Source organism: Saimiri boliviensis, chromosome 14 (genome assembly GCF_048565385.1).
Source record: "Saimiri boliviensis isolate mSaiBol1 chromosome 14, mSaiBol1.pri, whole genome shotgun sequence".
Lineage (NCBI taxonomy): Eukaryota > Metazoa > Chordata > Mammalia > Primates > Cebidae > Saimiri > Saimiri boliviensis.
The window spans coordinates 13,655,715-13,681,600 of NC_133462.1; the positions used below are offsets into that span (position 1 = coordinate 13,655,715).

At 43.6% G+C, this 25,886-nt stretch overlaps 2 protein-coding genes across 6 annotated transcripts in view; both read right to left on the reverse strand.

Annotated features, from left to right (window-relative positions):
• Positions 1 to 401: 401 nt before the first annotated feature.
• ZNF284 (zinc finger protein 284) lies at positions 402 to 12,414 on the reverse strand. The gene is made up of 4 exons (XM_010332513.3): positions 12,325 to 12,414; positions 7,332 to 7,458; positions 6,709 to 6,801; positions 402 to 2,841 (listed from the first exon to the last, which is right to left on the reverse strand). The coding sequence occupies exons 1-4, from the start codon at positions 12,331 to 12,333 to the stop codon at positions 1,292 to 1,294; spliced, it is 1,779 nt and encodes a 592-aa protein (XP_010330815.3). The 5' UTR covers positions 12,334 to 12,414; the 3' UTR covers positions 402 to 1,291.
• LOC120360082 (uncharacterized) overlaps positions 12,361 to 25,886 on the reverse strand; it is a 43,913-nt gene continuing 30,387 nt past the window's right edge. For all 5 annotated transcript variants that reach the window (XM_074386252.1, XM_074386253.1, XM_010332509.3 and 2 more), the window contains 3 exons: positions 20,410 to 21,619; positions 18,576 to 18,815; positions 12,361 to 12,427 (listed from right to left, as the gene is read on the reverse strand). In XM_074386252.1, the coding sequence (XP_074242353.1) occupies positions 12,418 to 12,427; positions 18,576 to 18,815; positions 20,410 to 21,619 (1,460 nt within the window). In that variant the 3' untranslated portion in view covers positions 12,361 to 12,417. The remainder of the gene's footprint in view (positions 12,428 to 18,575; positions 18,816 to 20,409; positions 21,620 to 25,886) is intronic.

Here is a 25,886-nt window from a genome sequence, read left to right on the forward strand (position 1 = left end):
TGTGTGAAGTGCAGATCTAACTTCATTATGTTGGAAACTCCTGACCTCAAGTGATCTGCCCACCTTGGCCTCCCAAAGTGTTAGGATTACAGGCGTGAGCCATGGCACCTGGCCACGCATTTAGTCATTTTAAATGTTTCTCTTTCATGAGTTCTCATATGAGATTACAGTTGTTAAGGCGAAGGAAAGAGTGTCACATATATCACACCATTAAGGTTTCTCTACCAAATAGACACTAAATTTGAAGATGTGATGCCTGACTGAAACATAGACCACACTCTCCACACTTCCATGGTTTTTCTCTAGTGTAGATTCTCTTATGCAGATTAAGATTCAAGTGATCAAGCAATCCCACTACTAGCTGTATATCCAAAGGAAAGGAAGGAATCCATGTGTTGAACTCCTGTCTGCACTCCTATATTTATTATAGTACTATTTGCAGTAGCTCACATGTGGAATCAACCTAAGTGTTCACCAATAGAAAATGATAAAGAAAATGTGGCATACATACACAAAGGAACACTAACCATAAAAAATAACAAAATTCTGTGATTTATGGCAAGATAGAAATAAGCTTTGGAGAACATGATGTTGAGTGATGTAGTCAGGCCCAGAAAGATAATACATGTTCTCATTCATATGTGAAAGCTAAAAAGTTGACATCATAGAAGCAGCATAGCATTGGCCAGGCACAGTGTCTTATGCCTGTAATCCCAGCACTTTGGGAGGCCAAGGCAGGTGGATCACTTGAGGTTGGGAGTTCAAGACTAGCCTGACCAACATGGTGAAACCCCGTCTCCACTTAAAATACAACAATTAGCCAGGTGTGGTAGTGTGTGCCTGTAATCCCAGCTACTCGGGAGGTTAAGGCAGGAGAATTGCTTGAACCTGGGCGGCAGAAGCTGCAGTGAGCTCCTGTGCCACTATACTGTCTTAAAAAATAATAAAAAAAAATAAAAAATAAAAGCAGAAGCAGCATGGCATAGCAATTACTAAAAGGGAAAAGCAGGAGGGAGAATGGATGGTGAAAGGCTGGTTAACAGATACAAAAGTACAGTAAGATGAAGGGAACAAGTTCTAATGTTCCACAGTACTAAGGGTGACTATAATTCATAATAATTTATTTTCAAGTAACTAGAACAGCAGATTTTTGAAAGTTCAAAACATAAAGAAATGATAAATGATCACAAATGATAAACGAGGTGATAGATATGCTAATAACATTGATTTGATCATTATACATTCTATACATGTATTGAAATAGGCCATAACCCATAAATATGGACGATAATTATATATCATTTAAAAATAATGATAAAATCATGTCTAGATTCAAGCGCCTCTTGTAGCGCTTCCCACAGTCCTCACATTTGGATGTTTTTTCTCCACTGTGGTCTCTTTGTTGGTCTTGAAGGCATGAACTGTGCTCACTGCTCTTCCCACAGTCCTCACACTGGAAGAGTTTTTCTCTGCTGTGGAGTCTCTGATGGGTTAGATGAGTTGAGGCCCATCTGAAGCCCTTTCCACACTCCTCACATTTGTATGGCTTTTCTCCGGTGTGAATTCTTTGATGGAAACGAAGTTTTGAATTCTCAGTAAATCTTTTCCCACACTCTTCACATTCAAATGGTTTTTCTCCAGTATGGAGTCTCTTATGTCTCAAAATACCTGAGGCCCACCTAAAGCTCTTTCCACATTCCTTACAATTATAAGGTCTCTCTCCCGTGTGGACCCTCTGGTGCAAGTCAAGATTAAACTTACTAATGTAGCCCTTCCCACACTTCTGACATTTATACAGTTTTTCTTCTCTGTGGGCTCTCTGATGTGAATGGCCCTGTGAATTCATATAAAATTTCTTCCCACATCTGTCACATTTGAATGTTGTTTCTTCATTGTGGACCCGCTGATGTCTTGAAAGACATGAGGACCACTTGAAGCTCTTCCCACATACATTACAACTATATGGTTTGTCTCCTGTGTGGTCCATCTGATGCTTATAAAGATCTTGCCTACAAATGAAGCTCCTTCCACACGTTTCACATTTGTATAGTTTCTCTCCTGTGTGGACCATGCAATGACTATTAAGTGCTGGTCTTGGACCAAAGCTATTACTACAGATATCACATCTAAATGACTTCTCTTGCATGTGGACCATGGAATGCCTATTAAGATTTGCTCTACTACGGAAGCTCTTACCACATATATAACATTGAAATGGCTTCTCCCCAGTATGGATTCTTTGATGTTCCTGAAGCTGGGAATTGTGAGTGAAAGCCTTCCCACATTCCTCACAAATATGAAGTTTTTCTCCTGTGTGTAATTTGCAATGAACATAAATTCCTGATCTACGGCTGAAGCCTTTCCCACACTGCTCACATTTGAATGGTTTTTCTCCAGTGTGGATTCTCTGATGAGTTTGCAGATATGAGCGCCGACTAAATTCCTTACTACACACATCACACTTATAGCGTTTCTCTCCCATGTGAACTCTCTGATGAATATGAAGAGCTGAGCTATAACAGAAGCTCTTCCTATACTCATTACATGTATGGGACATCTTTCCTGAGTGTAATTGTTGATGAAGATCAAGGATGGAGACATCACTGAAGGATTTTTTACACTTCCCATCCTCAGAAGGTGTCTGTCCTATGTGAATTATAGATAGTCCTGCATCAACCTGGGAGGGGACATCACTTTGTGTGTAGAACTGAGAGCTACTTATCATGGAGTCTTGAGGCCTAGTTAAGTTACTTGCAATTTGTTCCCAGATTTGCTGGCAAGACCACTCTTCATGTGGTCCTGTTTCTGTAACAGATTCCAACTCAGTTTGGATCTTGCCTCCTATAAGGACACAGAATGAAGAGACGTGGATAAGTGAAGCCTTTGTTCAGTGTTTTCAGGATTTCACTTAGGACATGGCCTGAAACTTTACTGAATACAAGGAAGGTGCAGTGTGTGTTTTCCAAGTGCACCACAGTCTCTTGTTTTCATGAAACCAGTTTTGAACCACACAATGTCTCATACATGGTAGAAATGAAAGACTTAATTTAAAATATTAATATAATACATACAGTTAACTTGTTACTATTTCTACCAATTTCCTAGTTAGTCTAAAATCTTGCATGGTATATTATGTAACTAATAAACTATATACATGGTGAATCAATAGGAACTTTAAGGGTAGGAAGACTTCAAGATGGCTGAAGACACCCAGAGCTTGCCTCCTCCACAAAGAGCCAACATAATGAGTAGTGCTCACTTCAGAAGCACATACGGTAAAATTGGAATGACCAGCCTCTGCACAAGGCTGATATGCGGATTCCTGAAGTGTTCTGTATATTTTTAAATAAAAAATTTAAAAAGCAAATAATCATACATCAAATAGCATCTAAGAGGGATCACTGGAATAAAGCAGAGAAGTGACTGGAAACACCTGAAGCACAAAAGAGTAAAGTGATGGAGCCCTTCTGGCCGTGATGACCTGAAAGCCCGAAAGGCTCCTCAGTGTTGGGAAAGGGTAAGTGAGAGATCCCTAGTAGCTTCCCTTTCCACTGTGGACTCCAGGAATCAGCCATGAGAGAGCCCCTTGACCCCTGTGGGCCCTGAGACTAGTATAGGGGGCTATCTGGACTCTGTGCAATGGCACCGCTCCAGAGAGGGTGCTCGTGAGACTCAAGAAGCTATGGCCCAGTGTTATTTTGTGGTCTGCACCCCCACCAGACTGCATCTCGCCCTGGGGCCCAATAGCCGTTGCATCTCCAACTCCCTGGAGCCCCAACGACATGCCCCCACACACATCCACCTGGAGGGTTGCAATAGCGCATTGCCTCTTAGACCCAGCAGTATGGCAGAGTTCCCAGCAATCTAGGCCACATATTGTCCTACACTCTGGGGAATGGGCAGTGCAGCACACCAGGGAGGCTGTCCCCGGTACAGTACAAAAGGACCCAAAGTGTGCACTCACCAGAGCCTGAAAGCTGCCTGTCTGGGGCTGCTGCCTCTAACGGCAACGCTACCCCCAGCAGCAGGGCCACCATACACTTGTATGTGCTCTCATTCTGAGGAAAGGATCTCTGCGCACTCTGCCACTGCCACCCAAGCACACCACCTAGAGGCTTGGGGAATCCACTGCACTGCCCACCACAACCTGTGCCTGTGCAGACCTTAGGACTTCATTTGGCGCTGCCCATCTCAGTGCCAAAGCATGACACAGAGGGACCTGGGGATTGCTCTGCCCTGTGTTGCCTCAGGCATATGTGTGCACAAACAAGAGAACTGACAAAGACCTAGGTGTGTGCTGCCAGTGCTGGAGCAGGCCGTCTGGGGACCAAGGGATCACGCCACCTCTTCCACCACAGCCTGTATCTGCCTGCACCACTGAAAGGCCTGAGGACAGGCTCACTTGGCCTGATGTCATTCCTCCACTACCCAAGCATACCACTTGGGGCTGTTGAGATCACCCTGCCATGTCAGTCGCCCCAGGCATGAGCAGGTACCATGGAGAGAGCCTTACAACAGACCTGGAACCCTGCCACAGGTGCCTAAGCATGCTGTCCAGAGGCCTAAGGATTTCCCTGCCCTGATCACCATGACTGGCATCTGTGCGCTCCTCATAGAGACCTGAGGGTAGGTCCTACAAGCCTGCTGCCACTACCACTGCTGACACTCACCTGCACACACCATGTGGGAGTCTCAGGACTGGCCTAGCCAGCCCATCACCACTACCTCTAATACCAGTGCACACAGCCTGGAAACCTGAGTGTTATCCTGCCACCACTATTGGGTACTGTGCTCCGTACCTGGGTGACGGGATCATTCACAATGCAAACCTCAGCATCACGCAATATACCCAGATAACAAACCTGCACATGTACCCCATGAATCTAAAATAAAAATGGAGCAGCTAAAAGTCCTCCTCCTAGACATTCTCTTCCAAGGGTAGAGATAATAGGTAAATAGAAATATATGAGGCTGGGCCTGGTGGCTCACGCCTATAATCCCAGCACTTTGGGAGGCCGAGGTGGGCGGATCACGAAGTCAAGAGATCAAGACCATCCTGGTCAACATGGTGAAACGCCGTCTCTACTAAAAATACAAAAGATAGATGGGCACGGTGGCACATGCCTGTAGTCCCAGCTACTTGGGAGGCTGAGACAGAAGAATTGCCTGAACCTAGGAGACGGAGGTTGCGGTGAGCCGAGGTTGCGCCATCGCACTCCAGCCTGGGTAACAAGAGCGAAACTCCGTCTCAAAAAAAAAAAAAAGAAATATATGAGACACAGTACAAGACAACACCAGAAGGGTAAAGACAGGATAGTATTCCATTCTAGTATTGATTTATTGATTTATTTTTGAGACAAAGTCTCACTCTGTCACCCAGGCTAGAGTATAGTAGCACAATCCCAGCTCACTGCAACCTCTGCCTCCTGGGTTAAAACAATTCTTGTGCCTCAGACACCTGAGTAGCTGGGATTACAGGACTGTGCCACCACACCCAGCTAATTTTTGTATGTTTAGTAGAGTCAGGGTTTCGCCATGCTGGCCAGGCTGGTCTGGAACTCCTGGCCTCAAGCTATCTGCCTGCCTCAGCCTCCCAAAGTCCTGGGATGACAGGTGTGAAGCCACCATGCCCAGCTGGTATTTTAAAAACAGTGGTCAAAGAAGGTCTTTCTCATGATATTAAAACCGAACAGAGAGCAGAATAAAGGAAGGGTCAGAAGGTTTTGAGGTGAAAGCATATTCCAATCAGAAAGAAGAGCATGTATGAACTCTAAGATAGAAGCTTCTGTAGTAGACAGAACAATGGTTCCTGAAAGATGTCCACATCTGACTTCGGGGACCTATGAACCTGTTATGTTACACAGCAAGAGAGATTATGGTTGCAGATGCAATTAAGGTCACTAGTCAGCTAAACAGAAAGTAGGAAGCTCATTCTAGATTATGTGGGAGTGACCAATCCGATCACAAGGGACCTGAAAGGTGGAAAACAGAGGCTTAAGAAGAATGGTGGCATGACTATGAAAGAATGGTCAGGGATGCAGTGGAGCTGCCTTTGAAGATGGAGGCAGGGAAACAGAAGCCAAGGAGTGTGCACAGTGCCCAGGGATTGGTAAACTAAAGTGAAGGCTTTTCCCCATGAACATCCAAAAAGGAACAATGCCCTAGGGACACCTTGATTTTTGTCCAGTGACATGTGTCAGACTTCAGGTCTGAAGAACACAAAGATAAATGCTTGTGGTTTAATCTGCTAAGTTTGTGGTCACTGGGTACCAGCAACAGGCGATACAGTGTCCTTGGCAGGATGAGAAACAGCAGGGAGGACAACAGGGCTGGAAAAGACGAAGCAAGAGGGAAAGCACAGGAGATGTCGTCAGAGAGGCAGTGGGGGATGAAGAACAGATCCAGGGTCTCTAAAAGGCACTGAAAGCAATTGTAACTTTAATACAAATAAGAAGTTATAAAGGTTTTTAAGCTGAGGAATGGCAATCTGACTTAAATTTCCTAAGGATCACTTTGGCTGCTATGAGGAAAACAGATGTCAGGGTGGAAAGAAGGTTGGGGGGAGCAGGACAACCAGCAGGAAGGAGGTTGTAATAATCCAGGAAACAGGTTTGGCCATTTGCACCAGGGCAATGGAGTTGGGTAATGGACAGAAGTAAAACCAATGGGGGAGTCGCATACAAGGATGCATGGTTGCTTGGTTCTTACCTGAATTCCCTTCTCTTTGGGTTGCCGTCTCCATCATCCAAAACGTTTCTTCTCTTTGGAGGTGGAAAGTATCTCGGTGGAAAGGTTGATGCCCTGTGAACAAAGTCACATGCTTAATCCCAATATATCCTAGGTAAAATTTACTAGAAATTTAGGTTCTCACTGCCTACTCGAACTTGAACATTGATATGGTTTGGCTGTGTCCCCACCCAAATCTCATCTTGAATTGTAGTTCCCATAATCCCCTTATGTCATAAGAGGGACCTGGTGGGAGATAACTGAATCATGGGAGGAGTTTCCTCCATGCTGTTCTCATAATACTGGGTGAGTTCTCACAAGATTTGATGGTTTTACAAGGGCCTTTTGCACTTTGTTCAGCACTTCTTCCTGCTGCACTGTGAAAAAGGTGCCTTCCTTCCCCTTCGCTTTGACCATCACTGTACATTTCCTGAGGCCTTCCCAGCCATGTGAAACTGTGAGCCAATGAACTGTCTTTTCTTTATAAACTACCCTGTCTTGAGTATTTCTTCATAGCAGCGTAAGAACAAATTAATACAGACACTCTAGGATACAAAGCAACTCTTGGGGCCTGATGTTCAATTACAGAGGGTTTCTGTGCTCACCCACTGAGAGCAGGTTCCTGAAGTTCTCCAGCATCACATCTCGGTACAGCCTCCTCTGGGCAGGGCCCAGCAGCCCCAGCTCTTCCTCGGTGAAAACCACAGCCACATCCTTGAAGGTCACTGCCTCCTACAACATCAAACATATGTAATCTCAATCTCATGACCAATGATTCCGGGGAGAAGGGTGGCACTGAGCAGCTGAAGGGTAAGGATGAGAAGCTGCTGTAGATCTTGAGAGACGTAGGTCAACTTACAGATTTCCCATTCACTCTGTCTGTATCATTGCCAGGATACAGACAGAATGAATGGGAAATCTGTAATTGATTTTCCAGACCTGTACCAGAAGAGGAATGACGAATAAGTCCTATAGTTTACTTTGTGCACTTACTGAGTCTCCTTGTATGTAACCCTCTAGCATGCTAAATGCAGCATCCTGGGCTACAGATATATAGGTTTCAAAGAAACTTGCCAGTTGCCCCAGCAACATTTAGCAGTTCACTCCCAATCTTGTTTGATAATGCCCATTGTTCTCTCTGGCACTTGAACCCTGGATATTATCATTTCTCTCTCTCTCTCTTTTTTTTTTTTTTTTTTTTTTTTGTTGAGACAGAGCCTTGCTCTGTCACTCAGGCTGGAGTGCAGTGGCACGATCTTGGCTCACTGCAACCTATGCCCCCTGGGTTCAAGTGATTCTTCTGCCTCAGCCCCCCAAATAGCTAGGATCACAGGCGCCCACCACCACACCTGGCTAATTTTTGTAATTTTTTTTTTGAGACGGAGTTTTGCTCTTGTTACCCAGGCTGGAGTGCAATGGCGCGATCTCGGCTCACCGCAACCTCCGCCTCCTGGGTTCAGGCAATTCTCCTGCCTCAGCCTCCTAAGTAGTTGGGACTACAGGCGTGCGCCACCATGCCCAGCCAATTTTTTGTATTTTTAGTAGAGATGGGGTTTCACCATGTTGACCAGGATGGTCTTGATCTCTTGACCTCGTGATCCACCCGCCTTGGTCTCCCAAAGTGCTGGGATTACAGGCGTGAGCCACTGTGCCCGGCCAATTTTTGTATTTTTAGTAGAGACAGGGTTTTACCATTTTGGCCAGGTTAGTCATGAACTCCTGACCTCAGACGATTTGCCAACCTCAGCCTCCCAAAGTGCTGGGATTACAGGCCCGAGCCACTGCATCTGGCCCATTTTTCTTTAATATCTGCCAAACTAACAAGTTTTATGGTAACCTATGTGGGACAGCTCTGGAGTGGGTCCTCTGTACTCTCAAGACACAAACTATATTTAGCAGCATCACTTACAAACAAACAAACAAGACACAAACTATACACATTAATTGCAGCATTGAATGTCATGATGTGGAGCCAGTGTGGCTATGAACACACTATGTGTGAACACTCACAAGGCTCAATCCTAAGGCTCTGTGCCTTTGCCTTCCCAGCCATGTGACCTTGGATAAGTTTGCCTACATGCATTGGTTTCTTCGCTATATAACGACTGTTACATTAGGGCCGGGCACGGTGGCTCACGCCTGTAATCCCAGCACTTTGGGAGGCTGAGGCAGGTGGATCACAAGGTCAAGAGATCGAGACCATCCTGGTCAACATGGTGAACCGCCGTCTCCACTAAAAATATAAAGAGTTAGCTGGGCATGGTGGTGAGTGCCTGTAATCCCAGCTACTCAGGAGGCTGAGGCAGGAGAATTGCCTGAACCCAGAAGGTGGAGGTTGCGGTGAGCCGAGATTGCGCCATTGCACTCCAGCCTGAGTAACGAGAGCGAAACTCCGCCTCAAAAAAAAAAGAAGACTGTTATATTAGTTTTCTCCAGGGATAAACCAGAGAATATAAATGGGGAAAAGTCTGTAGCACAGACTAGGTATTTAATTAACATTAGTTAATTTTATTACCTTTTAATATAACTTTCATTATAGTTATCTATTTCATGTCTGCATAGTATTACAGAGAACTGATGATCTATCTTTATCTATTCTAAGTAATGAATATTTAATTTTATGTAGTTTTCATTATTACCAGTCCTGCAAAGAAAATTGTGTTATGTAGACCTTACTCTCCAGTCTGATGATTTAAAATAATTTTGACTGGGCATGCTAGCTCATGCCTATAATCCCAGCACTTTTGGAGGCCGAGACAAGCAAATCACTTGAGCTCTGGGAGTTTGACACCAGCTTGGGCAACATAGCAAAATTCCATCTCTACAAAATAGACAAAAATTTCACTGGGCATGGTGGCACAGGCCTATAATCCCAGATACTTGGGAGGCTGAGGCACAAGAATCACTTGAACCCGGGAGGTGGAGGTTCCAGTGACCCAAGATTGCGCCGCTGCACTCCAGCCTGGGCAACAGAGCAAGACTCCGTTTCAAAAAAGAAATAAAATAAGATAATAAATTAATTTATTTAAATTAAATAATTTCAAACCAGGTTCAGTGATTCACACCTGTAATCCCAGTGCTTTAAGAGGCTATGGTGGGGGAACTGCTTGAACTCAGGAGTTCGAGACCAGTGTAGGCAACACAGCAAGACACCATCTTTATACATTTAAAAATTTAGCCAGGCATGGTGGTGAGTGCCTGTAGTCCTAGCTACTTGGAAGGCTGAGGTAGGAAGATCTGGACCCCTGGGGTTCAAGGCTGCAGTAGGCTACACTCACATCACTGTACTCTATCCCAGGCAACAGAGCAAAATGCAAGTCTATAAACATAATCCACCACATAAACAAAACCAAAGACGAAAACCACATGATTATCTCAATTGATGCAGAGAAGGCCTTTGACAAAATTCAATAGCCCTTTATGCTAAAAATTCTCAATAAACTGGATACTGAAGGAACATATGTTAAAACAATAAAAGCTATCTATGGCCGGGCGTGGTGGCTCAAGCCTGTAATCCCAGCACTTTGGGAGGCTGAGGCGGGCGGATCACAAGGTCAAGAGATCGAGACCATCCTGGTCAACATGGTGAAACCCTGTCTCTACTAAAAATACAACAAATTAGCTGGGCATGGTGGCGCATGCCTGTAATCCCAGCTACTCAGGAGGCTGAGGCAGGAGAATTGCCTGAACCCAGGGGGCGGAGGTTGCGGTGAGCCGAGATCACGCCATTGCACTCCAGCCTGGGTAACAAGAGCGAAACTCCATTTCACAAAAAAAAAAAAAAAAAAAAAAAAAAAAAAGCTATTTATGACAAACCTACAGCCAATATCATACTGAATGGGAAAAAACTGGAAGTATTCCCTTTGAAATCTGGCACTAGACAAGGATGCCCTCTCTCACCACTCCTATTCAATATAGTATTGGAAGTTCTAGCTAGAGCAATTAGGCAAGAAAAAAAAAAGAGTATTCAATTAGGAAAAGAGGAAATCAAACTGTCTCTATTTGCAGACAACATGATTGCATATTTAGAAGACCCTATCATCTCAGCCCAAAATCTCCTTAAACTGATAAGCAACTTCAGCAAAGTCTCAAGATACAAAATCAATGTGCAGAAATCACAAACATTTCTATACACCTAACAGAGAGCCAAATCAATAACAGACTAACGGAGAGCCAAATCATGAGCAAACTCCCATTCACATAAAATACCTAGGAATACAACTGACAAAGGATGTAAAGGACCTCTTCAAGGAGAACTACAAACCACTGCTCAAGGAAATAAGAGAGGACATAAACAGATGGAAAAACATTCCACGTTCATGGTTATGAAGAATCAATATCGTGAAAATGGCCATACTGCCCAAAGTAATTTATAGATTCAATGCTATCCCCATCAAGCTACCAATGACCTTCTTCACAGAACTGGAAAAAACCACCTTAAACTTCATATGGAACCAAAAGAGAGTCCACATAATCAAGACAATCCTAAGCAAAAAGAACAAAGCTGGAGGCATCATGCTACCTGACTTCAAACTATATTACAAGGCTACAGTAATCAAAACAGCATAGTGACTAGAGAATCTTCTGATAACACAGGCATTTGAAACTGAAGTTACCTATCATTTGGTCAAACTCCTTAATACATAAGGAATAAAGAAAAAAAGCGTAAATAATATACATACAATGCATGACTTAAGCATGGGGAAAACAAAATCCAGCTCTTCCTATGTGAAAATCTCCAGAAATCCTTGTGTGAAGCCACAGTTACAGCCTGCTGTGCTGTGCCACATGTGGATATTTTATCTATAAAACAGCCAACATGGCACATGTCAAAAGTAGCCTTTCAAAATTGAGCTCCTAGTGTCTGTGAGTATCAAGTAGTTAAAAAGGAACAGTGGCCAGGTGCAGTGGTGCACACCTGTAATCCAAGCACTTTGGGAGGCCAAGGCAGGCGAATCACAAGGTCAGGAGTTTGAAACCAGCCTGGCCAACATGGTGAAACCCCGTCTCTACTAAAAATACAAAAATTAGCCAGAGTGGTGGTGGGCACCTGTAATCCCGGCTACTTGGGAGGCTGAGGTAGGAGAATTGCTTGAACCTCGGAGGTGGGGGTTGCAGTGAGCCGAGATCGCACCACTGCACTCCAATCTGGGCGACAGAGCAAGACTCCATATCAAGAAAAAAAAAAAAGGAACATTAATTCAATGGGAACATAATGCAATCATAAACAACAAACATTATATCATATTAAACAAAAATAACACAATTTAAATTAGCTAAGTATCCATACAAATACAGTTATGAATATACATGAGGAGTAGCATGAGAAAATAAAAATGCCTAATTAGTGTGAAGAGATGTAGTGAAATGGGAGAATTGCTCCTTCCCAGTAAATTTCTACTCGGAACATAAATAACGGTAAAAGTAAACAAAATCAAATCCAAATGCAAATTCAGCACAAAAGAAACAAGGAGCCACCTGGCATACAACAGGTGCACAAATAACTGTTCTTGAGTCGTCCCAAGACTGCGAGAAACACAAGACAATATTAAGTAGTGAGTTGGAATTTGAACAGCAAAAGAGATAAGCCTTACTCACCTTGAACATCGTCCTTTTTTCTCCTACTTTAGGGAATTTGCAGAGTCCTCAGTTATGCAGTTCGAGGGAAGACAGAATTGTACCTGGAATGTGTCATGGAAGGCTAAAAAAAAAAAAAAAAAGACATGAAGGGGTGGTGAGGGATGCTGCCCAACAACACGAACACGTATTATGAATTAGCACTTGAATGTTCGCAGCAGCATTATTCATAACCCAGAACTGCACACAACCAAAATGCCCTCCTGTGGGTAAATGGGCAGACAAATTGTGGTCTATCCATACAACGGAATTTTACTTGGAAATTTAAAGAAATGAAGTACTGACTCATGCTACAACATGCGTAAACCTGGAAACTTGTTAAATGAAAGAAGCCAGTCACAAAAACCCACGGACTGTATGATCCCATTTATATGAAATGTTCAGAATAGGCAAATGTATGTATAGAGAAAGTAGATTTGTTGTTGCTTCACATTTGAGGTGAGAATGGGCTTAGCTATAAATGGGCACAAGGAGTCCATCTGGGAGATGAAAATGATCTAAACTGAATCATGATGATGGTTATTCCACTTCACAGAATTCCTAAAAATCATTGAGTTCTATGCCTGAAATGGGTGAAAGCTATATGTGAAATGTATCTTGATAGAAGTGGAAAAAATAATTGTTAATCTACATGTCATTGAATCAGTAAGACCGAATTCTGAGTCCATATCAATAGAATATTTATAGTTGAATAAAGGAATGAATAAATGGGAAGTGGAAACTCATCTTTACAGTAGAATGTCCACTAATAATGTATCTCCCCATCGAAACTTTATTATTTTCAAAATTTAAAAAAAAGTAACTTCACAGTGGACAAATCTGAAAGACTTCGTCTTGTGCAAGTGAACGAAGTTGAGATCACCAGTGAAGGGACAATCCAACATCATTTGGACACTGTTATGTTGCAATGAAAAGGACACCTCGCCGGGCGCGGTGGCTCAAGACTGTAATCCCAGCACTTTGGGAGGCTGAGGCGGGGGGATCACGAGGTCAAGAGATCCAGACCATCCTGGTCAACATGGTGAAACCCCGTCTCTACTAAAAATACTAAAAAATTAGCTGGGCATGGCGGCGCATGCCTGTAATCCCAGCTGCTCAGGAGGCTGAGGCAGGAGAACTGCCTGAACCCAGGAGGCGGAGGTTGCGGTGAGCCGAGATCGCGCCATTGCACTCCAGCCTGGGTAACAAGAGCAAAACTCCGTCTCAAAAAAAGAAAAGAAAAGAAAAGAAAAGGACACCTCACCACTACTATGGTATCCCTACCAACAATGCATAATCTGCCAGGGATGGTGGCTCACGCCTGTAATCCCAGCACTTTGGGAGGCCAAGGCGGGTGGATCATGAGGTCAGGAGTTCAAGACCAGCCTGGCCAAAATAGTGAAACCTTGTCTGTACTAAAAATACAAAAATTAGCTGGCCATGGTGGTGGGCACCTGTAATCCCAGGTACTCAGGAGGCTGAGGCAGGAGAATCACTTGAACCCGGGAGGCAGGAGTTGCAGTGAGCTGAGATCACACTACTGCACTCCAGCCTGGGCAACAAGAGTGAGACTCTGGCTCTGAAAAAGAAAAAAGCATAACCTAGACCTAAACATGAAATGTATCAAATAACCCCCAAATCAATGTCATTCTACCAAACAACTTGCTTATACTCTTCAAAAACCCATGCATATAAAAGACAAAGGCTGTGGAATCCTTCTAAATTAAAGAAGAGTATAGAAATGTGACAATAGGCCGGGCGCGGTGGCTCAAGCTTGTAATCCCAGCACTTTGGGAGGCCAAGGCGGGTGGATCACAAGGTCAAGAGATCGAGACCATCCTGGTCAACATGGTGAAACCCCGTCTCTACTATAAATATAAAAAATTAGCTGGGCATGATGGCACGTGCCTGTAGTCCCAGCTACTCAGGAGGCTGAGGCAGGAGAATTGCCTGAACCCAGGATGCGGAGGTTGCGGTGAGCCGAGATCGCGCCATTGCACTCCAGCCTGGGTAACAAGAGCGAAACTCTGTCTCAAAAAAAAAAAAAAAAAAAAAAAGAAATGTGACAATAAAGACAATGCATAAAATTGGACTTTAGGGTTGCAGGTAAAAAGTGGTACAGAGATAGTTATAAGGACCAAAATAAAAAAACTGAACAAATTTAAATATAAAAACTGCAGATTAGACAACAATGTTATGTAATATGGTATCCAACACTATCTAATAAATAACACAACTACTATTAGTAGTCTTTTAACAGATCTATCTGATATTTTACACATAACAATATTACTTAGTATAATATCTAATATATTTTTTTGAGACATAGTCTCACTCGGTTGCTCAGGCCAGAGTGCAGGGGCACCATCTCAGCTCACAGCAGCCTCTGCCTCCTGGGTTCAAGCAATTCTCACAGGTCAGCCTCCCTAATAGCTGAGATTACAGGCACACATCACTACACTCAGCTAATTTTTGAATTTTTAGTAGAAATGGGGTTTCTCCACATTGGTCAGGTTGGTTTCAAACTCCTGGTCTCAAGTGATCTGCCTACCTCAGCCTCCTAAAGTGCTGGGATTGCAGACATAAGCCGCCATGCCTAGCCAGTATAATATCTAATATTATCTAGCATGTTATGTGAAACCCTATAACCAGCCTTTCCTAAACACCTCTTACCAAGACACACAGAATTACCTTGGAATGTGGGCTTCCTTGCTGCAGAAAGCTACTAGCAACTGTTTCTGGCTACAGGTATGTTCCTGGTATCTGGCTTATGAGCAACAACAAAGCAAACATGAAAAATGTAAAAACACTTGGCAAATTTGGGTAAAGGGTCTATGAGAATTTCTAATACTATTTTTGCCAACTTTTCTATAGGTTTCAAATGATACGAAAATAAAGTGTTAAAATATCAGGAAACATTTACAAAAATAACAAAAGAGATAAATTAGGATGAGCATGATATAACATCGCAATTCACTAGTTATTTCCCTCTTGGCAGTGTTTCCAAATTTCCATAAACATATAAGGAGAAACACAGTTTTAAAATTATAAAATTTTGTTTAAATGTTTATAAATAAATATGCAAATATACCAAAGGAAAGACTAAAAAGAAATGTATTCGAAGATTAACGGTTACTATCTTCACATGCTGTATTCACGGGTAATTATAAACTTGCACGACTCATATTTCTCTAATTTCTGAACGCTCCACAATGATACCATTGCATCACAAGTTAAATATTTGTAATAAATGAATGGCTGTAATGAACGAAATAGCTGACAAACTCCCAGAACAGTCCGAGCCCATGAGCCTTGCTCTTAGGTCTTTCAATCAAATCCTAACTCGCTTTCCACACCAGATTACAGCTAGTTTCTCTGCCTCAATGAGAATATATCCAAAAGATTATCAGCAAAGGCTCTGACCTGTAATACCCAGGTTTCAACCGCAGCCCCACCTTTTACTACTTAGGGGACAATGCGCAGAGAACTCCTGCTCCTTTGTATCTCGTTCATCTTTAAAACAGAAATAAAGCAGTACCCCTCCACAGGGCCAAGGCGTGGCGAAAATGTGATCATTGCATAAGGCCCTTGGAATGACGTTACCAATTAATGCTTAATTATTATCAACACCCAAGCCTGAGGGCACATCCCACATTCTCGGTTGAGGTGAGCATCTCCGTAAAAGAAAAAAAAAGCCAAGGACCTCTCACGTAGAGCCTTGCCCTCAGTAGAGCCAAGAAGCCCCTCCCTGCAGCTCTTTTTCAGAACCAGGCTGGGGAAGGAGAAAGCTGTGAAATACCCTGACCGCGTCGCCGTCCCCCATAAAAGTTTAATGCTCCTCTCCCTTCGTGGAAGTGGACACAACTCTCACCTTCCTAAAAAGAGGTCAGAAGGCGTCCGGGATCACCCAGAGCCCTGCAGGAATCAGAGACAAGGGCCGGGTCCCTGCAGCTGGAGCTCTTACCCCGCCCAGGGATCTGACAGGCTTCGTGGGAAATAAACACTAAGAAGAGACCACCAGTCACTAAGGGACAGGGACTGCTTTAAGGCTTTCATTTGTGTTACCTCCTCCAGTTCCCAGAACGATTTCATTAGGATGGTCCTAGAGTCCCCATTTCAAAGAACAGCAGTGGGAGGTACAGGGAGATTAATAACATCCCAACTCTACATTGTGAGAAAGTAGTCTCACAGGTGGGATGGAGGGAGGCGGACTGAGCGAGCGAGAGCCCCAGAAACCCCCAAACCAGGCGAGACGCGTCCTGACAAAGTCCCAACCCCCAGCCCCATCCCCGGGGACGCTAGGACCAAGAAGGCTCCGCTGACCAGAACAAAAAGAGCGGCCGCTGCCCTTCCAAACCTCCGTTTTCCAACAAGGCTCCTTCTCCCTTTAGTCAAATTCCAGGTGGTTGGCGAGCCCGCATTGTTAGGGAACGTGTTTAGAAAGACCGACAGACGCAGAACACAAAATTTCCACCGAATGCACCGCAGCAACCTCACCCCCCGGGGGCGGAAGTGCCCCCTACCCGGAGGAGTGCGTGGACTACATTTCCCAGAATTCCCCGGACACGCCGCCCTGAGACTACTTGCCAATCGCCTGCGCTACACTTCTTTGAATGCCAAAGGAGACGTTCTATAGGGTCACCCTCCCCCGGCTTCTCACAATGTCCACGAGGAATAAATTCTATAGACCCAAGCGCCTGGTCAGGAATGTGGACTGTGACCCTGAGAGTTGTCCTTCCCTCTCCCAGAGTCCTCAGGAGAAAATTTTCTAGATAGGAATTCCTGAAGTGGCGCGCGCCTCTAGTCCCAGCTACTCAAGAGGCTGATATGGAAGGATAGTTTGAGCCCGGGAGGACACCACGTCTGGCTAGTTGTATTTTTAGTAAAGACAGGGTTTCGCCGTTTTGGCCAGACTGGTCTTGAACTACTGGCCTCAAGTGACCTGCCCACTTCAGCCTCCCAAAGAGCTGGGATTACAGGCATAAGACACTGCGCCCAGCCCTTTGCCCAACTTTTAATTGGGTGGTTTCTTTTACTGAGTTTTAAGAATTCTAGTCATATCCTGGATAGTACAATTCATGCTGTATGGTCTTTTCATGTTCCTGACAATGTTCATGTATGCCATGTATGTGTAGAATTTTTTAAAACTTAAGTCCCATTTAGGTATTTTTATCTGCTTTTGCTCATATTGTCTCATTGAAGAATCCATTCCAAATAAAAAGTCAGGAAGATTTACTTCTGTGTTTTCTTCTAATACTTTTATAGTTCAGCTCTTTCATTAGGGCATTGTCAATTCTGAGTTAATTTTTAAGTGCAGTGTGAGATACAATCTAACTTCATTATGTCGTGTGTCTGTGTATAGGTGTCCCAGCAGTATTGGTCGAAGAGACCATTCTGTCTCCATAAAGTAATCTTGGATCCTTCTTGAAAATGAAGTGGCCTTAGTTGTATGGGTTTCTTTATGGACTCTCAATGCTATTCTATTAGTCTATATATCTGCCTCCTGGGTTCAAGCAATCCTCCCGCCTCAGCCTCTCCAGTAGTCTCCAGCTGGGACTACAGACATGTGCCACCACAACTGGCTAATTCTGTATTTTTTGTAGAGATGGGGTTTCTGATGTTCACTGAGAAATCTAAAAATAATTCATACACTTATAAAATGGAAAAATATCAGCAAATATTCATTGCTAAAGAAAAAAGAATTGTAATGCATTATGTATGTACACTCAAAAAAATCCCAGAAACAGAAAGATGTTTGTCCAGAAACACAGAAAGGATATTTATTTATTTATTTTTTGAGACAGGGTGTCACTCTGTTGCTCTGACCGGAGTGTAGTAGCACTATCATACATAGGTCACTGCAACCTCAATCTTCCAGACTCAAGCGATGTAAGGACGCAGCAAAAAAACAAAGGCACATGTGGCTGACATTCTAGTGATCCTCAGTTTTGACATGTTCATCATTAGTGTTTTGAAAGTGTGTGAACAAACTTTTATACTAAGGCCTGTCTCCTGAATAATAACTAATTGTCAAACTTCTGTTTGAAACCCTACAGCACGACTTGCAAGCATTCTCTGCTATAACAGTCCTACGAACACTGGGGTATGCTGAGCTATGGCTGAAACGCTAACTTTAAACAAATGTTTTGCCTCCCACAAGACCAGATAAAAACTACCACCAGCATTGATTCTATGATAAATGATAAGATATGAAGTCACACTGAAGTGCTTACCACATGCCTCTTATTTTTAATGGTTCTCTTCTTTGTGAACTCTCACAGGAGACTGCAGCGAGACTGAGTAGAGACTTTATTGCACGACTACTGTTTCTCTCTAGTTTGGACACTGATGAAGTTGAAGACTTGACGCCTGAATGAAGCACATACCGTCTCCCCACACTTCCATGGTTTCTCTCTGCAGGGTCCAGCCCCACAGGGTCTAGTGGGTGTTCTTTTGTGTGCAGAGATGACAGACTGCAGGAAAGGAAGACACAAGACACACAGCTAAGAGAATAATTCAGCTGGGCCTGGGGGACCACTACTACCAAGGCATGGAGTCCAGTAGTGGCCCTGAATGCCTGGACGCGCTGATATTTATTGTATACAAGGCAAGGGGGCAGGGTAAGGAGAGTGAATCATCTGACATGATTGATAGGGTCAAGCAAATCATGTGCTTACAGAACAGGGGGCCCTTTGCTTTCAGGTAGCCACTGCAAGGGAGGGAGGCACATATGTCAGCGTTTTTCTACACACATATCAGAAAGATCAAAGGTTTTTAGGATTCCCCTACTCTTACTTCTCACAACTTCTAAGAACTTAAAAAGAGAGCCAGGTGGGAAAGTGGAACATGAAAGTGGACAAGGATGGTGACATCAGAACACAGCACCACAGAGAGGCATTTAACGCTCTGGATGTCTGTGGGCAGATCTGGCTAATCTCAGGCTTTCCCTCAAGAGCTGGGCAGAGCAGAGTGTTCTCTGAACTCCACCAGTGAAATGGAAACTCCCCTTCACAGCCTGCTAACTAGCGGGCGCCTTCCCAGGCACTGGAGCTACCGCAAGGCCTGCGTGCTAAGTAACAGGTGCCTTCCCAGGTGCTGGCACTACCACAAGACTCTCACTCTCGTCTCCTGATCCCTTCTCACAATGTCCCTTCAGTTCCTAATTATATTACAGCTGGTTGTTTCTACACTGTAAGACTAGAATGTTCTTATGCTATAATACTAAAGCAAAGATTAATAAAGAATCATGACTTAATAAGATTAATTATATAATTATGTGATTGTTTCTAAATATATTTGGTATCATTGCTAACACTAAGTAATCAGTTATTGATTATACTGGGAAAGATTGTGCTCTGTCTCTTGCCTTGGCACCTGGGCAACTTTCTTCCCGCATCTCTCCTGTGTGAAGCCTCTGAGGCCTAATATTTCAAGTGATGTAGCAATTCCACTACTGGGTATATCCAAAGGAAAGGAAATCAGTATGTCGAGGAGATATTTGCACTCCTATGTTCACTGCAGCACTATTCACAATAGCTAAAATATGGAACCTACTTAAGTGTCCATCAATAGATGAAGAAAAGGTAGCATATATACACAATGAAATACTCTTTAAATATAACAGAGAAACAAAATCATGTCACTTGCGGCAACATGGATGAGCTTTGGAGGACATTATGTTTAACATAAGCCAAGCAAAGAAAGATAAATACCGACTCTCCTCACTCACAGGTGGAAGCTAAAAAAGCTGATTTCATAGAAGTAGTGAGAACAGTAGCTCTAGAGGCAGGGAAGGGTAGGAGATAGGTGGGATGGCCAAAGGTTGGCTAATGGATACAGAAGTGCAGGTAGATAGGAGGAAGAAGTTCTACTGTTCTGCAGCACTAAAGGTGACTATGATCAACAACATTTATTTTCAAATTGCTACAACGAATTTTGAATTTTCCCAATACAAAGAGATAATTCTTTGAGGTGATAAATATGCTAGTTACACTGATTTGATCATTATATATCATATATATGTATTCAAATATCACACCATACCACATAAATATGCACAACACTTACGTGTCATTTAAAAATAATGATAAAATTATATTAAGATTCAAACGCCTCTTGTAGCGCTTCCCACAGTCCTCACATTTGGATGGGTTTTCTCCACTGCGGTCTTTTTGTTGGTCTTTATGGTATGACCGGTATACAAGCCTCTTTCCACAGTCCTCACATTTGAATGGTTTTTTCCGACAGTGGAGTCTCTTATGATTCAAAATACTTGAGGCCTGTCTAAAGCTCTTCCCACAGTCATCACAGTTATAAGGTCTCTCTCCTGTGTGGGCTCTGTGGTGCAAGTCAAGACCTGACTTAGTAATGTAGCCCTTCCCACACCTGTCACATTTGTATGGCTTTTCTCCAGTGTGGACTCGCTGATGGATCAAAAGATACGAGGACCGTCTGAAGCTCTTCCCACATTCTTTACAACTATATGGTTTCTCTCCTGTGTGGATCGTCTGATGCTTATACAAATCTAGCCTACCAATGAAGCGTTTTCCATATTCCCCAGCGTTGTTTGGTTTCTTTCCTGTGTGGACCACACAGTGCCTATTAAGACTTGACCTAAGACGGAAGCTCATACTGCATAGCTCACACTTGAATGGCTTCTCCCCTGTGTGAATTCTCTGATGTTTCTGAAGCTGGAAATCGTGAATGAAGGCCCTCCCACATGCCTCACAATTATAATGTTTCTCTCCCATGTGTAATTTGCAATGAACTGTAAGTGCTGATCTACATCTGAAGCCTCTCCCACACTGTTCACATTTGAAAGGTTTCTCTCCAATGTGCACTCTTTGATGAGTTTGCAGACGTAAACGCTGACTGAATTCCTTACCACACAAGTCACATTTAAAGAGTTTCTCTCCCAGGTGGACTCTCTGATGAATATGAAGTCCTGAGATGTAACAGAAGCTTTTTCCACACTCATCACAGGAATGAGACTTCTCTGCTGAGTGTATTTGCTGAGAAAGATCAAAGATGGAAACACCACTGAAGGACTGTTTACACTTCCCACAATCGGAAGGTTTCTGTCCTGTGTGCATCATAGCTAGTTCTTCTTCATCCTGGGAATGGGCATCACTCTGTTCAAATAACTGAGAGCTATTTATGGTAGAGTTTTGAGGCCTGTTTGAGTTACTTGCAATTTCTTTCCAGATCTGTTGCCAGGACCACCCTTCATGTGGTCCTGCTTCTGGAACAGTCTTCATTTCAAGTTGGATCTTGCCACCTATCAGAATACAAAATTAAGAGATCAGGACAAGTGATGCCCTGTTCAGCATTTTTAAGAGTTCACACTTAGGACACGGTATAAAACTTCAGTGAACATTCAGTTTGTGTTTTCCAAGCGCACCCTAGTTTCTGGTTTGCATGAGAGCAATCTAAAACCATACCATGTCACTGGGTGTGCTGGCTCACACCCATAATCCCAGTACTTTGAAAAGCTGAGGCAGGCAGATAACTTGAGATCAGAGTTCAAGACCAGCCTGACCAACATGGTAAAACCCCATCTCTACTAAAAATATAAAAATCAGCCAGGTGTGGTGTGGTATACACCTGTAATCCCAGCTACCTGGGAGGCTGAGGCAGGAGAATCACTTGAACCCAGGAGGCACAGGTTTCAGTAAGCCAAAATCATGCCACTGACTCCAGCCTGGGTGACAGAGCGAGACTCTGTCTCGAAAAAAATAAAAAACAAAACAAAGAAAAAACCATACTGTACCATGTCTCAAATAAAAAATCATTGATAGAAACAAATTTTTTTTTTTAGATCCACAGCAAGTAGAATATACCTGGCACACTTTTATCCTGTGCCCATAAAAGATTTCAGCTGGCAGAGCAACACAAGCAGCTGAGCGGCGAGGGTACAAGTGGCTGAGCGGCGAACAGAGAAGCAACTGAGTATCAGAAACTATGGATGGATGTGGCTGAACTCAGATGGTGTGGCTTCAGAGGGGGCTCAGCTAGAGATGGCCAGGCTTCAAGAACAGATCACTTTCCTATCCCCTTTCTAGCCTCCTTTTCTGCTAAGAGCCAACCACCACTCAGTAAAGTCTTCTGCATTCATCACCTTTCACACAGTTGGTGTGACCTGAGTCTTCCTGGATGTGGGACAAGAACCCAGGTGCCAAGAGGGCAGGGGCTGCTACCCTGATGCTCCACTGAGCTGGTTGGTACTTCCCCAGACAGCAGAGCTGAAAGAGTACTGGTTGTGTAACATGCTTGGATGCTGCTGTGGGCCTGCACAGAGCCTGCTCCCACCAGACAGGAGCAACCAACCAATTCCAGCATTCATTTGCTCCAGTTCCCGCACTTGCTCGCTTGCACACTGCCTCCCCACAAGGAGTGGGCTGAGTGAAACAAACCCTCCAGTTCCCACCCACAAAGACAGTCAAGGAAACAGTCCGGTCTCATCTGTAAATGGATATATTTAATACACTATGACTCATAAATAGAGGTCTTTCAGGATAAGGGAAGGTCTCTCAGGATGTTTCTATTTTGAGAAAGTAATTCCCCAATTCCTTCCAGGTCATGAAGCTTACCAGTTCAAAATATAGCATTAAATCTATAAAAATAAAGAAAAAGTCTGTAAAATCTGTGTCCTTTAACTTTTTGACAACTAAATTTGTATAATGTAAAGGTGAGGGAAATACACACATTTTTGAAGAAAGATGACCAGAAACAGAGTCAACATTCAGCTATCTAACTTGTGTCTTCTCATCCTCATTCTTCCCCTCTAAGGGAAGGAAGGAGGAAACTGGGTGCAGTGAAGTGCAAGCAGACTTTGGAAAAGCAAATGGGCTGCAGATGGGTAAATCTCTCAAAGGAAAGCCAGCTGGAAATCCTCATTCAAAAAGACATTTTTCCCAGATATAAATATGCTCCCTATGGAAAGCTCCAGGGTAGGTCCCAGGGAAGACATATTTACTCAGTGTGGCCATGAAAAACAAAATGCTATGCTTAGAAGTTTCCACAGGACATGGGTCAACTGCACACACATAAAACCAATCATGTCTGTGTGAAAAATCATGATACATACTAAACAACCTCAGTCCCATAAAATTGGATATTGTGCCTACAGACACACAGGACCTAGAAGAATGTGTCAAACTATAAACTGCTTGTGATTGTGACTTTGCTCTTTGCTTCTTGTGTTTTTCAGTTTCCTCCAATGTACTTAACTTTTTAAAAGTAAAGGTTAGGCCGGGCGTGGTGGCTCAAGCCTGTAATCCCAGCACTTTGGGAGGCCGAGGCGGGCGGATCACAAGGTCAAGAGATCGAGACCATCCTGGTCAACATGGTGAAACCCCATCTCTAGTAAAAACACAAAAAATTAGCTGGGCATGGTGGCGTGTGCCTGTCATCCCAGCTACTCGGGAGGCTGAGGCAGGAGAATCGCCTGAACCCAGGAGGCGGAGGTTGCAGTGACCCGAGATCGCGCCATTGCACTCCAGCCTGGGTAACAAGAGCAAAACTCCGTCTCAAAAAAAAAAAAAAAGAAAAAAAAAAGTAAAGGTTATTTTAAAAACAAAAAACAAAATAAAACAAAAAACCAATCATGTCAAGAAAACCTAAGAAAAAACTTGAAAATGGGTAAGCAGCCATCTGCAGACAAAAAACAAACAAACAAACAAAACTGCCCTGCAATATATAATCAGCCCTCCGTATTAATGGGTTTGGCATCCATGGATTCAACCAACAATGCATAACAAATTATTTGGGGAAAAAAATCCAGTTCCAAATAGCAAAACTGGAATTTCTTACACGCTGAGTCCTATGTTGATTCCTTGTGAATGAAGTGATAGGTAGGCATTGCATTTGGTGTTATAACTGTCCAGACATGATTTAAAGTATATGGGAGGATGTACATAGGTTCTAGGAAAATACTTCACATATATAAACTTGAGCATCTCTGGCTTTTGGTAATGTGGGGTCCTGAAATCAAATCCCTACGGCTTTCAACAGACAAATATATACAGATCCTTCCATGTACCAAACAAACACCATATAGAGATTATATTTGAAAGGGAAGAGGTGATCTACCAGTAAACAAAAGCATATGACATACAATACATGCAGGCCAAGTAAAGATAAGATGGTATTTTCAATAGTGAGCTTGAAGATGACCTCTCCCATGATATTAAAACTCAGCAGAGACCTGCATAAACTAACAGAGGGGGTCAGTAAGTTTTGTGGGGACAGAGGATTCCAAACAGAGAGAAAAGCAAGTGAGGGCTCTGAGGCAGAATCTTCTGTGGTAGGGAAAAAATGATTCCTGGAAGATGTCCACATCCAATCTTCAGGACCCATGAACCTGATACATTACACAGCAAGGCAGATTAAGGCTGCAAATATCATTGAGGTCACTAGTCAGCTAAGCAGAAAGTAGGAAAGTCAACTTGGATCATGCAAGAGATGAATACAATCACAAGGGACCTGAAAAGTGGAAGACAGAAGCATAAGAAGAGTGGCAGAGGGCGCGTGACTATGAAAGATGGTCAAGGATGCACTAGAGCTGCCTTCAAAGATGGAGGAATGGAAACTGGAGCCAAGGAGTGTGGACAGTGTCTACGGACTGGTAAAATAAAGTGAAGTCTTCTTCCCAAGAACAGCCAGAAAGGAACAAAGTCCTAAGACAGCTTGATTTTTGCCCAGTGAGATGTGTCAGACTTCAAGCCTAGAGAGCAGAGAAACAATAAATACTTCTTGTTTAATTGGCTAAATTTGTGGTCATTGGGCACCAGCAACAGGTGATACAGTGTCCTTGGCAGGATGGAGAAACAAGAGGGATTACAATGTGGCCAGAAGAGATGGAGAAAGAGGAAGAGTATGAGAGGTGTGGTCAAGAGGCAGTGAAGAATGAAGAGGAGACCACAGGGGTTTCTAAAATCCACTTAAAAAGGTTGTAACTTTTATAAAAATTAAGAAGCCAGAGCTGGGCGCGGTGGCTCAAGCCTGTAATCCCAGCACTTTGGGAGGCTGAGGCGGGTGGATCACGAGGTCAAGAGATCAAGACCATCCTGGTCAACATGGTGAAACCCCATCACTCCTAAAAATACAAAAATTAGCTGGGCACAATGGCAGGCACCTGTAATTCCAGCTACTTGGGAGGCTGAGGCAGGAGAACAGCTTGAATCAGGGAGTCAGAGGTTGCAGTGAGCCAAAACTGTGTCACTGCACTCCAGCCTGGCGACAGAGCAAGACTCCCTCTCAAAAAGAAAAAAGAAGAGAAGCCAGGCGCGGTGGCTCAAGCCTGTAATCCCAGCACTTTGGGAGGCCGAGGCGGGTGGATCACGAGGTCAAGAGATCGAGACCATCCTGGTCAACATGGTGAAACCCCGTCTCTACTAAAAATACAAAAAATTAGCTGGGCATGGTGGCACGTGCCTGTAATCCCAGCTACTCAGGAGACTGAGGCAGGAGAATTGCCTGAACCCAGGAGGCGGAGGTTGCGGTGAGCCGAGATCGCGCCATTGCACTCCAGCCTGGGTAACAAG

Excerpts from the sequence above, each read along its gene's own strand:
- ZNF284 (XM_010332513.3), bottom strand. Across the intron at positions 6,802-7,331 it reads CAGGAACCTGCTCTCAGTGG|GGCATCAACCTTTCCACCGA; the intron begins GTGAGCACAGAA and ends CTTTGTTCACAG. Across the intron at positions 2,842-6,708 it reads CCAAAGAGAAGGGAATTCAG|GAGGCAAGATCCAAACTGAG; the intron begins GTAAGAACCAAG and ends GTGTCCTTATAG.